The sequence below is a fragment of the Triplophysa rosa genome, linkage group LG19, assembly GCF_024868665.1.
Source record: "Triplophysa rosa linkage group LG19, Trosa_1v2, whole genome shotgun sequence".
In the NCBI taxonomy this organism is placed as follows: domain Eukaryota; kingdom Metazoa; phylum Chordata; class Actinopteri; order Cypriniformes; family Nemacheilidae; genus Triplophysa; species Triplophysa rosa.
Genome location: NC_079908.1, coordinates 2,296,465 through 2,309,818, shown reverse-complemented (window position 1 = coordinate 2,309,818; position 13,354 = coordinate 2,296,465). Strand labels below are relative to the sequence as shown.

Genomic DNA, 13,354 nt, shown 5'->3' with positions numbered 1-13,354 from the left:
TAAAACACATTATTACACGGCTGGTTGGAATGCTTGATTCTGATTGGCCAGTCGCGACATTTGCGGGTTCATTATTCCCAGAATCAATCTCAACTCAACTTTATTTATATAGCGCTTTTTACAATTTTCATTGTTACAAAGCAGCTGTACATAAGACATATTGACTATAAGCAAAACAATTAAAGTTGTAACTGCAAAAACAAGAAAAAGTTGAAAACACAGAAGACAGATATACCCACATAAAAACACTCCACACACACAATATGCACACATACTAACACACATAGACATAGACACACACACACACACACACACACACGGATTGACTACTTACGATACATAAATCTTTGTACTGATATACGAAGAACATATGGTAACACGGACTACTTTACCTGATCGGTGGACATAGTTTGAACGACGTAGCTGGGTCCGTCGGCGTAGTAAACCAACTCACGTGTATTGAGCTGCCAGCAGGAAATCTTTGCGACAGTTTTTACGACACTGCATACAGACAATTCCGCTTATCAACCACGTGGGGCAACAGTTGTAACGGCCACCTATGTCTAATGTGTATGTACCTTTAAGATGAAGTGTATGCATTGTATGCAAGATGAAGAACTTTTAATATTTCCAATAAGTTTTTTCGTTTTTTTACTTTATTTTCCTTCGCCACGTGGATTGAACTTAACTGTACTGCATTTCACTTTATGGTGATATAACGAGGTCACATCGCTTAGCAAAGCTCGACGATGGTGATCGTTTCGACGGTCAACACTATGGCTTGGGCCATGGCACTCCTTTCACCACAAAACTCTGTTCGTTTTCTTCGTGATATGACTTTAATCTGAAGTATTTCTGTACGCGTCTCTTGTGGATCGGAGCCGTGCTTATCCGCTCATCACGTCTTGTTGCGTCTATGAAAAGTTTCCGACTGACAACCTGTCAGACAGAGCATCAGTACCCGGTTGACCCGGTACGTCGGTACTACCGGGTCTTGTGAAAATTAGGTACCGACAACTTTTTTATTTTTAGGTACCGACTTGGACCCGAAGTACCGGTACTTTTGACAACACTACTGTTAGCATACATACCCCATGTAGACGGAGCAGCGAGAGATGAACTACAGTGCACCTTTTTGTCTGTACAGTACATGATGCGTGTGCACGCGCGTGCAGTCAGTGGATATGAGAGATGCGCGTAAGTCAGCAGAGACTAGCGGTCCGGTGGACACACATGCGAGTATAAACGAGCCGTGAAAGACAGGCTGTGCGCGCGGACGTTTACATGTTTACTTGCGGCTTTGAGTGTACTGACGGCTGTGACGTTCTTGCCCACATCACGGGAAACAGAAGATCGGCTTGGAATCGGCGAGACGTGAGACTGACCGGCCGGTCACCGGTCGGGCCGATCATACGAAAAACCGTCCGATTCCGATCTCTTGCCGGTCAATCGGTGCACCTCAACATACAAGGGATGATCAAAAGTCCAGACACTATGCACATGATAAACAACGTAAAACTTGCTTCACTGCTTATTAGTTGTTGTCCGTAATGTTTGCTAGTTTCCTTGTGTAGTGATAATGGCAGAGTTCTCGTTCTTTAAGTGTGCCCGCACCATTTTCCTTACTTTCGTTTTATTCAAACGGTTTTGTACAGTATTTTTATAGACTTCAACACTGGGAAATGTTTTTTTATTAAATTGTTATTAGAGTAAGTCTTTACCACTGTAAAGTGACTTTTACTTGTGATACTGGACTGTTGTGCTTTTATTTTCATCACTTAACTTTAAACCCGTTTTCCTCCAAATTCCGTTCCTGAAAATCATAGCGCTTCAGCCGACCTCAGCCATAACTTTTGTTACATACACGAGGTATGAGCAAAATAAAAACTGATTTGGAAAGGGCTTGAATATGGTATCAAAAACTGTTATATATAAATTTGCACCATGTGTTGGGTTTTCCCAGATCGAATCAGATATGAACATAAACATTAAATATATAGATGAATATAAACAACAACGGCTTTATTGGGCATTCAGTTGTATTAAAATACAACAAGTTCCGAGACGCAAGTACAGCGTGATGACGTCACGAACATACTAATTACCACGTAAAGCCACCTTGCACCATAGAGATGGGTAGTAATAGATTATGGCAGATTTTTTACGAGCCTGTCAGTCAAAATGACAGAAAATAAAAAAGTCTAGCGCAACCTGTGAAAATGCGTGTGCTGCAGTCAGACAGAGAGGTGAGGAGCCTATAGGCCCGTAAGTTAAACAGAGTAGATGTAGTCGCGGATGATGAGAGAAGATGAAAAGAACAATTGACAACTTTTTCATGAATAATGTTAAGGCCTGATCGGTCTGAAAATCATAAGCAATGCTCTAGTGTTGTCAAAAATACTGATTTTTCGATACATATCGATTCTGAAAAATCTAAAACGATTCCAATACTCATGTCCAACAGTATCGATATATCGATGCCAGCTGCGCTTTCCCATTCTCTCTCTCCTTTCCGACACACTGCACGTGAGTGGCATGCAGTATCAACAGAGCCCCGCCTCCTCTCACTGACTCGTCTCATGCACTCATGTAAATTGTGCGAAGTGTTGAAAGATGGCCAATGCGGAGTCGTCGCGACCGGCTTTGGTCAACAAAGAACATGGCAGGAGTGCTGTTTGGAACATTTTCGGCTTTGAGGCAAATGAACATGGAAAGGCGAAGGACACAAGCAAGCCGATATGCAAGCGTTGCTACAGAGGAGTGCTAACAATGTGTGTGAGCTGATCAATGACAATGTTAAAGCCCAAATTAAAATCTGCTCATTAAAATACTACTGTTCATGATAACTCTGGGTTATTTAATTAAATTAACACTTATACAACTTTTGATTTTATGTAAATGTATTAACAGTAGATTAATAAATACTTAGATTAATAAAAAGAAGTATTTGTTTATTCATGTTTTTGCAAGTTATTACCATTAACATAAATTCTAAGATTAGATAGTTTTGTTAATTTTAAAGGCCTGATCTAAAAATTAAATGTGAAATATTCCCTTTATAGCTTCAGAAGGAAGCTGAGACTCCCACTCACAGCCCACCCTACTAGCTGCTTTTGAACTACGAAGAAATTATGATGCAAACTCAAAAGAAGCAAAGAAACTGAACAGGGCCGTAGCAGAGTACATACATGGATCAGGTCCCTGTCTATACTGTTGAGAAACCTGGGTTTAGACAACTTCTTGAACATTTAAATAGCAGGTATGCCCTTCCTTCACGGAACTACTTCATGTACACTGAAATCCCAGCCCTATACAATGAAACAAAAGTAAAACTCATGAACAGTCTTGGGGATAAACCTTTTTTTTCATGCACCACTGACCTGTGGACCAGCAGGGCCACTTCCACATTCATGGCAGTAACTGTGCAATTTATAACTGAATCCTGGAACATGCAGAGCTGGTGTTTGGGGTGTATTGGGCTGAACTGTGAGCACACTGCGGAATGCTTGAGGGAGGCCTTGGAGGAAATCATACAAGAAACGTGGAAGCTGGATATGTCATACATGGCTGGTATCACCACTGATAATGCCTCGGCAAACAAGAAAGCATTTCAGCAGGACTTCACATGGGTCCCTTGCTTTGGGCACAACTTACATCTTGCCATTAACAAGGGCCTGGATATAGACCATGTGTTGGGAGCACTGTCAAGATTGAGAAAGACAGTGTCTGCCTTCAGCAGGTCACCGAAGATGTTTCGACAGCTGAAGAAGAAACAAAAAGATTTGCAACTCCCTGAACACAGAATGATCCATGATGAGCCCACATGCTGGGACTCAGCTTATGAAATGGTGGAGAGATTTCTAGAACAGCAACAGGCGGTCTGTTCCGTTTTAGCTGATGATCGAAAGAAATGGCACCTCACGTGTAAGGATTCAGACATTACAGTTCTTGAGGCTGTAAAAGATGTATTGAGCCCTATCCGCTCTTTCACGGATGCCCTAAGTGGTGAAAAACACACAACACTCTCTGCCGTTCTGCCTCTGACTTGGAAGATCATCTCTACTTTGACAGTTGAGGAAAGTGACAGCAACATAAATGTCAGCTTAAAGATCGTATTAGAGAAGATCTCAGACAGAGATATGAGCACACACATCTTCAGCTGACACTGAACACAGCCACGTTTCTCGACCCAAGGTTCAAAAACAGTTTTGTTACCTTAGGAGAGGAGGTTAAGAATAATCTTGTTGTCAATGTGAATTTGGCAAAAGAAGGGGGCCAAAGTCAGCAAACATCTTCTCCAGGTGACAAGCAGCAACCAGCAAAGAAAGCTAAAAAAGATTCGAAGGGACTGTTAACAAGCATACAAGGGGAAAAAAGAGTGAACTTGGAAGATGTATCATCCAGAGAAGAGAATATTGGTGCAGAATCAGAACTCAAAAATGAGTTCTCTGTATATGGAAAGATGCCCGAAATCTGTGCAGAAGAGGACCCTCTCTCATGGTGGAAGACCCATGAGAAGACTTTACCTAACTTGGCCCAGTTTGCTAAGAAGTAGTTGTGTATCTCTGCATCAAGCTCAGCTTCAGAGCGTGTTTTTAGTACATCAGGGCTCATTTGCAGTCCAAGAAGGGCACGACTTACAGAGGAACACATTGACATGATGTTGTTCCTAGCTCAAAATTTGAATGTTGCAGAGAAACCTTAGGCTATAATCAGGATGTCATTCTCACTCACATCTGTAGAAAATGTGTCCATTTAACGAAATAATAATTGTTCCCATGTCATTTTTTTGTTTATATATATATATTTTGACATGCTTTGTGAAAGAAAAATATTTTTCTTAAAATACAAAAGAATGTGCTGTTTTATTTATTTTTTCTTGCACTTTATTGCCTTGGAATAGAGGTTTTTGACCTGCACAATATGTTTTTGTTTATGTTAAAATATAACTAATCCAAGCTCAATTTCATGTTCTAGCCTTGTTATATTTATCTTTTAATAAAAAGAAAATGTATTAAGGCCTTAATGTTGTGGCAGTTTTTCCCCGTGGTATTGAAAATGGTATCGAATATCGATATTTTTCTAGGTATTGTATCGAAATGAGAAATTCCAGTATCGTGACAACACTACAATGCTCTGACACGGAGCCATCAACCTCCCAGGTTATGTCCATTTATCTTGAGATGTTTTAAGTTTAAATTTCAGTTCAGTGAAGCACTAAGCACCAACACTTTTTCAGTAAGTTACCTTTCTTGTAGAATTGTGCTTCAAATAAAGAACTTTATGTTGACCAGATTGTTAGTTAATCATTTACAAGTCAATTTTGCCTATATGGACAGCGATTTAAAAAAAGTGAACTGGTAAAACTGCGGTGTTAAATGCGATGCTGCCCCTTGGAAACATTATTAGAAAACATGGAATTAGCTTCCACTGTTATGCAGATGATACTCAGCTATATATCTCATCAAGACCAGATGATTCCTTCCAACTATCCAAATTGGCAGAGTGCATCGACGATATAAAGCATTGGATGACTTGTAATTTCCTTCTTTTAAATTCTAATAAAACAGAAATATTACTTATCGGACCAAAGACACGTGAGCAGAATATTTCGGATTATGACCTGCAAATTGAAGGCTGCACTGTTACTCCAACAAATACAGTTAAAGACCTTGGCGTTATATTAGACAGCAACCTGTCATTTAAAAATCACATCTCAAATGTCACAAAAACAGCCTTCTTCCACCTTAGAAATGTTGCCAAATTGCGAAATATTTTATGTGTGGCTGACGCAGAGAAGCTTATTCATGCATTTGTGACCTCAAGACTTGACTACTGTAATGCACTGCTTAGTGGTTGTCCTGCAGCATCAATAAACAAACTACAGTTAGTTCAGAATGCAGCTGCCAGAGTTCTAACCAGGTCCAGAAAATACGATCACATAACCCCAATGTTATCAACCCTTCACTGGTTACCCATTAAGTATCGTATTGACTTTAAAGTTCTTTTAATTACTTATAAAGCCTTAAACGGTTTAGCCCCTACCTACATAACAGAGCTTCTACCACACTACAACCCATCACGCTCTCTAAGATCTCAAAACTCCAGACTTTTGATAACACCTAGAATAACTAAATCCACCAAAGGGGGTAGAGCTTTCTCATACGTAGCACCTAAACTCTGGAATAGCCTCCCCGATACTATTCGAGGGTCAGACACACTCTCCCAATTTAAATCTAGATTAAAGACACATCTTTTCAGCCAAGCATTCACTAATACATAGCTAATGAACAGCAGCTACGCTAATTATTCTCTTTCTGTTTCTGCCCTCGCCTCGGGATGCCCATCCCGAGGTAGGGAGAGATTCCGCCAGGCCCAGATGAACGTCATATGCCCATCCACAACTAGAGATTACGCCAGCTACATCGGAAAATCCCGTGCCATCCTCCTGCGAGAGCCTGCGGACTGACTGACCATCCAGCTCCATCCAAGGCAATTCCATCACCACCCAAGAAAAAGGCGACCATCTGGCCGGCCCAGCTCAGACAATTCCATCCCCAACCGAGAGCAAAGACGGACTACCTGTCACATAAATGCTAAATTTACAATACTTGGTATTTAATGCTAAACTTACATCACACGACAGCAGTTTGAAGTTATGGCTGCACTCAGTGACTTTGATTGGAGGTAGCTGGGTGGGTGTTGTGGGGAGTGGGGGGGCTTGTTGGTTGTGGTTCGGGGCGTTTCATTTGTTGGGACTGTGTGGATCTGGTCTGGTTGGTCTTGTTTTGTGGTCGATGTCGGACAACAGAGGAATAAAGTTAATTATGCCATTACTACTTTTCCCTGGTTGTTCCTCTGTTGTCTGTTGTTGATCGCGGAATGAGACCGGGTTGGACCTGCACGGTTTCGGCGGGTGGGGCTTCCTGGGTCGCGGCTCGTGGGCTCTCCCTGTTCTTCGTGGACGTTGCTCGGTGGCTTTGGTCGGGGTCACTGAGTGCAGCCATGACACGTCAGAGGAGATCTGGCCCTCCCGGCTGAGCCTGGTTTCTCCCGAGGTTTTTTTTTCTCCATTATTCATCATTGGAGTTTGGGTTCCTCGCCACAGCAGAGCAGAGCAGTGCAGTATTGGCTTGCTCACCGGGAGACTGCATTTATTTATTTATTCATTCATTTATTTATTAGATATTATTTATTATAATGATCTTGCTTGGTCTATAAACACCATGCATTGTGCTGTGTTTTACCTTTCTGTGTTTTTCTTATTTGCTCCTGTAAAGCTGCTTTGGAACAATGCACATTGTGAAAAGCGCTATATAAATAAAATTGAATTGAATTGAATTAAACATGACCAGTTAAATAAAACTTAACATTAAAATACAAGAGTTAATATAATGGTGATTTGTTGAAATTTCAACATTTTTTCAACATAAATTGCAGATGCAAAAGTGATATTGATTCAATGCAATTAACATTGACCAATTAACAATTGTTTTAACATTGATTCAATGGTTGCTTGCTATCTGGGTATAGATTTGTTGTCTGTGACTAAAGCAGGGTCTTTACCCGATAAGTTCCATTCAGTCACTACTAGGGCTACAACAACTAATCGATAAAATCGATAATAATCGATAATCGATTAGTTGGTCTGTGACGTCACTTGCGAGCTGCACAGTTATAAATCAAGCGAGTCTTCTTCCCTTTTAAAATGACCGTTTTAGATGTGTCTCTCCGTGCAGCATGAGCTGCGCAGTTTTAAATGCAGACGTGGTTCTCCGTGGATGCGTCTCTTCGTGCGGCACGAGATGCGCAGTTTTAAAGTCACACTTGTATCTCCGTGCTGCACGAGATGCGCAGTTTTAAAGTCACACTTTTCTCTCCGTGCTGCACGAGGTGCGCAGTTTGAAAGTCACACGTGTTTCTCCGTGCAGCGCGAGGTACGCAGTTTTAAAGTCAGACGTGTCTCTCGGTGCGTGCGTCTCTCTGTGCAGCGCGAGGTGCGCAGTTTTAAAGTCCGACGTGTTCTGCATGCATCTCTTCAAGCTGCGCATTTTTAAAGTTTAAAGGGGAGAGGTGTTTTAAATGACAAAATTAAAGATTTTATTAGTAAAACCCAATTTGTGGCGTTTGCACTTTGCAAAGTACATAATAGGCTAAATACCCTGATTTGGTGGTTTATTTAGTTCAGAGGTGGGTAACGAAGTACATTTACTTGAGTACTGCACTTAAGTACACTTTTTGAGTGTTTGTACTTAAGCATTACTTTTTCTGTTTACTTTTTACTGTACTTCACTACATTTGAATGACAAATATCTCACTTTTCATGGCACAAAAAAAAGATTTCCTTGGCCGACCCTCCCCTCGCTCCCACGTTTGGGAGAGACTATTGTCAGTTGCTTCTAATATGACACACATGAATCAACTCACCAGGTGTGTTAATTATGGAGACATTCACAACATTTTGGGAGAAGGCTAATGAGTTCAGTTGTGTATACTTTTCCCATATCTGATTTACTTATAAGCAAAAGATGTAATTACATTTTTATCCGATTAATCGAAAAAATAATTGTCAAACTAATTGATTATCAAAATAATAGTCCTAGTCACTACCTGTCGAAGCAGCTCTGCAAGATTTGCCCCCGTGTGACTCTCATGCAAGGCTCTGGTTCGGAGGACGTGAGAGGACAAAGTCCAGTCATGTGTAATGTGATGAGCTGTTAGGGTGACATAAGACTCCGTAGCTCGCGATGTCCATGCATCCATGCAGGTAAGTGCGACTCGTTGAGCTTTGCTTAAACAGTTTTTTACTTCTGACTAGGGTTGGGAATCGAAAATCAATTCCAATTTGGAATCGGAATCGAAAGGCTAGGAATCGGATCGGAATCGAAAGGAATAGGAATCGGATACTTGAGATTAAAATTTGAATTCCTCTTATCAATTCCTGTGTGCATATTTTCAGAAAAGTACATGCGTTGCATGATCTGCTGATATCTCAATAAAAGCCCTTATGAAAATTATCGATATTTTTTACTATAGTGAGCATAGTTTAGCTATAGAATTTGCATTAAAGCACAGGAATCACAAATTAACCATAGTTGCATTATAGTAACTGCAGTTTAACCATGATGTAGTTCAACTATGATAATACAAATTGTAATAAATCAGAAAAGGTGTGTTTCTATGTGTAAATATACACAAAACGGTGCTCATAAATATATATATATATTTTGCAAACAAGTCAATAAGCAGGCTAAATGACCATACAGGTTGATATCTAAATGTTTTACTTCAACTGTGGAATCGAAACTGGGAATCGATAAGAATCGAAATCGATAAGCAGAATCAGAATTGGAATCGGAATCGATAAAATTGAAACGATTCCCAACCCTACTTCTGACACATTCTCGTTGTAGATTTTAGTCACGACTGTCTCTGCAAGTCCTTGATGGTATAACATACCTCGGCTCCAAAGTATAGATCATATTTCGAAAACCTGCATTTTCCACAACGCTATATGGACGAATGTCTTTGCAGATAAAAAGTGCAATCGACTCTGTGATACGTTTTGCTTTCTCCGAAGCGCTCGGTAATTTACTCAATGTCACATTCAGAGTCCGTTGAGTTGCTGCAGGTTGTTTGTCATTCAGCTCGACATTCAGCTCTGGATGGTGCCGAGCAAGGTGAGCACTCAAATTGGTCGTATTGCCACAATATGCTATCAGTGTATGGCAGAGTTTGCATACCGTTTTAGTCATGTCTAGCGCTGCTTTTCCCAGTTAAGTGTAAAATCCAAAGTGTTTCCACACTTGGGATTTGTAACGTGAAGGTGCCAAATGAATTTTCGAGCTTTGATCCGCTGACTCGGCCATGATTTTTGCGTCCTCGCGCCATCTTAAAACGGATACGACGTCATCTAATACAGATACAAACATATACTTTACGCCCTCTGTTGGAATAAAAGTGGTATTCAACTCCACCACCTCTTAGGAAAAGTAAAATAAAAAATGAATCGATTCTGAGATAAACCAATCGATTTATAAATCGTTTTAAGAATTGCCATAGTTAGGTGAATCGATTTTTCCCAACACCCCTAGTAATGACCAGGTTTAATTTAATTCCAAGGTAAAGTAAATTATATCTTGAGCACACTCAATAAAACTGAGATGAAAATGTCTCAGCTTCTAGATTCACAGAACTTTGAAATTTGAAATGTCTTTTATTATAATTTTCATCACAAAAAAAGCGCTTGAACAAACATGATCGCTTAGCACTGTTATCTTGTGCCCTTGCAGAGTTTGCGCATATTCCTCAGACGGAGTAATTGTTCACAAACATTGAGCCGACTTTTATCCGAGCATAATGCTTGCATTTCCTCAACAAGAACATGTAAAATAATATTAACATCATAATCACATGCGGACTCGAGTGTTTAGCCTATGTTCTATAAATGAGCTAATATGGGCAATATGCTTTATTAGCTGCTTTTTCATTCGCTCTGCGCGAGATCAAATGCGTTCTGTAGCTTGTTCTGTACTTTTTGTCCATTGCTTTCTAATCGCTTTGATTACACAAATTGCTTTGCTTTATAAATAATAAAAACATGATATAATGTAGGCCATCTTGTTTGTTGATAGGCTATAGGCCTACCCTAATTATAACTTGTAGGCTAAAACTTTCATTTAAACGACTGTCAAATTAGTCGTATCGCACATCCCTACTAAAGAGTTGTCTTTGATGCTATACCCTCTGGACTTATATAGTTAATACGCCCTTTTCACATGACGTCACGCATCTTCCGTTCTGCCGTGAAGCAGTGTATCGTTACTTCCGCTAGAACTCCAGTTCATAAGGTGGCGGTAATGCACCTATAAGCTGATTTGCCAACCGCCAGTAAAACTCAAGAAGTTCCTTCCGCTAGCACCTCAGAATGGAGTTTACAAAGTCCCTTGCATATCTGCCACAAATACGGCTAGATGATGTACAACGTCTTGCAGACAAATTTTCGCTAACGACAAGCTCAAAGCTAGAGAAAGGATACAAATTCTTCGTTGAACAGTACCTGTTTGATTATGAAGGTAAGTGTTTTTTTGTTGTTGTTGTTTTAGCGAAGGTGCTAGGATAAGTACTTGAATACGTGTTCTGTCAGTTTTTTTTCCACTGTTGTTAAATTACAGCACAACTAGGGCTGTCACGATTATGAAATTTAACTGACGATTAATTGTCTAATAAATCATTGCGATTATGGCGATTAATTGTCTGTTTTGGGGCTTTGGCGATTAATTGTCTGTTTTTCAGCTTTGACATTTAATTCTCATACATTTTTGACTCAGCGATTGAAATGACCATATTGTTCTGAATACAAGTTCTGAATTTCCACGTTTTTTTTCTTGGAAATACATCGGAAAAAAATGGGTCATCATATATTTAAGGTTTAGGCTTTTACCTGTCAATAATACAACTGCCAAATACTTGTAAATTAAGTAAATTGATCAGGTGTAAATTGAAGCCACCATTAAAATGCTATCAGTCATATAAAAGCTTCTAGTCTGTTTTTTTCTCACTTGCAAGACTACAATAAAATTTTACTTGTGTGTTAATGAAATTTTGGTGGACTGGTTTTCACACTGAGATTTGCTTAAATAATATTAAATTGTACTGCAGGTAATTTGTATATGTTTTAGTGTTTTTTTAAGTGATTGTGTTGTGGTGGTACATTTTTCAAGTATTACCATGCTTTAGTAACAATACATACACTAAAATATGCAATATTCAGATGCACTACAGCTCCCCCTAGTGTCTTCTATAGAGATGTGCAATAATTGCGATGATCTGAAACCATCGCGATGAGACGATTATTTAATAACCGTGACAGCCCTAAGCGCAACAGCAAAACAGAAGTTCTTCTTCTTGTTTGTTGCAAGACGGATGTTTTGATACACTGCTTTGCGAAAAGGCGTAAGTTACGTGACGTCATTGTGAAAAGGGCCTATTGGTCCTGTTGTTACTGATTTTAACAAAAACTCTTGATTTTACTTCAAAACTAGATGGCGTTGGTATTATTGACAAGAAGTGTAGTAACATTTTCTATTTTGCATCTTTTTTTTTTTACTGCATTTTGTAAGTTATTTTGGTGTGACTTTAAGATGTTTTTTTAGGGAGATTTCTGGCATTGATATTGTTTTGAATGCTAAAAATATTTTGTTTTTGTATGACAAACCTTTAGATAAAAAGATTTATTTTTAATTTATTTATTTATTATTTTAGGCAAGGTTCATATTCACAAATGTTGATGGTCAAAAAAGACACCAAACTTTACACATTTTAAATTTGAGCTCTGTCAAGATTTTGAAACATTGAAGGTTGTAATGGACAAGCTAAAAGTTAGGTGGACTATTGTGAAGCCTTGAATTATTATTATTATTTTTTTGTATGTAGACAAAGTGTTGTTTGTTAATTTGAATACCCCTGTGTATATAGTTTTTATTTTATTTTTGTCTTTTATGCCATGTTGTTGTTATTTTTATATTTTTCTCATGTATTTGTTGTTAATTAAGCATTCAAAAAAAATTGTTTTAATCTGGATGTGAACTTTGAATTGGAACAGTAATTGGGCTGCTACTGATGACGTTTCACAAGTCCACAAGAACACAAGTACAGACAAGAACGCATTTTCAGAAACGGCCAACAATTCTATTTTCGAATACTATTTACTATTTAGGACGGATAGTATGCGAATTGGGAGGCAGCACGAGTGTCGTAACTCTGTATTTCAACGGCTCTGCAACATGAGAACTACTTTTTTTTTTTAATCATAAACTGGGTCATATACATGAGAAGCAAATGGGTAAAAGACACAATCCAATGTTGATACAAATATGAATGTGACTGATTTTTAGGGCTCCTTGTAAAATCCCGAATCTGTCGCCGTGTAACATTTGATGAGTGCACGCGCACATATGTCCCAAGTTAACACGATCACCAATTGATCCAGAACACCGGCAAAACAATTAAATTCTGCCTAACTTACGCCACGGCTAAGAACATTGCGAACGTGCCCAAAACTGCAATTCAGGCAGCTCATTAGGCATATAACTGTTGAATATAACGACAAACACAAATTATGCATTCGTTTACTTTAAAGACAACTATTCTTCCAAAGAAAATTAACCAAAACATCGCTAATACACACCTGGCTCCCTGACTAGCAGCTGATGTCTGGCATAAATGCAAGCGGATCTCGCGCAGATTTTTCGACAAATTTGAACCGATCCCACGAACCACAGCAGCCGCCATGACTGTAACCTTCACTCTTCTTCTTCTTCTGGAAGTTTGGCAAACCAACGAAAAGGTGCAT

General features: G+C 39.2%; 1 protein-coding gene across 1 annotated transcript in view; it reads right to left on the bottom strand.

The window, feature by feature from the left end:
• The window catches only part of ndufa2 (NADH:ubiquinone oxidoreductase subunit A2), a 24,648-nt gene extending 11,322 nt beyond the window's left edge, over nucleotides 1–13,326 (bottom strand). Inside the window, exon 1 of the mRNA XM_057359563.1 lies at nucleotides 13,190–13,326. Coding sequence (XP_057215546.1) covers nucleotides 13,190–13,293 — 104 coding nt within the window. The 5' untranslated portion in view covers nucleotides 13,294–13,326. The remainder of the gene's footprint in view (nucleotides 1–13,189) is intronic.
• Between the last annotated feature and the right edge of the window lie 28 nt (nucleotides 13,327–13,354).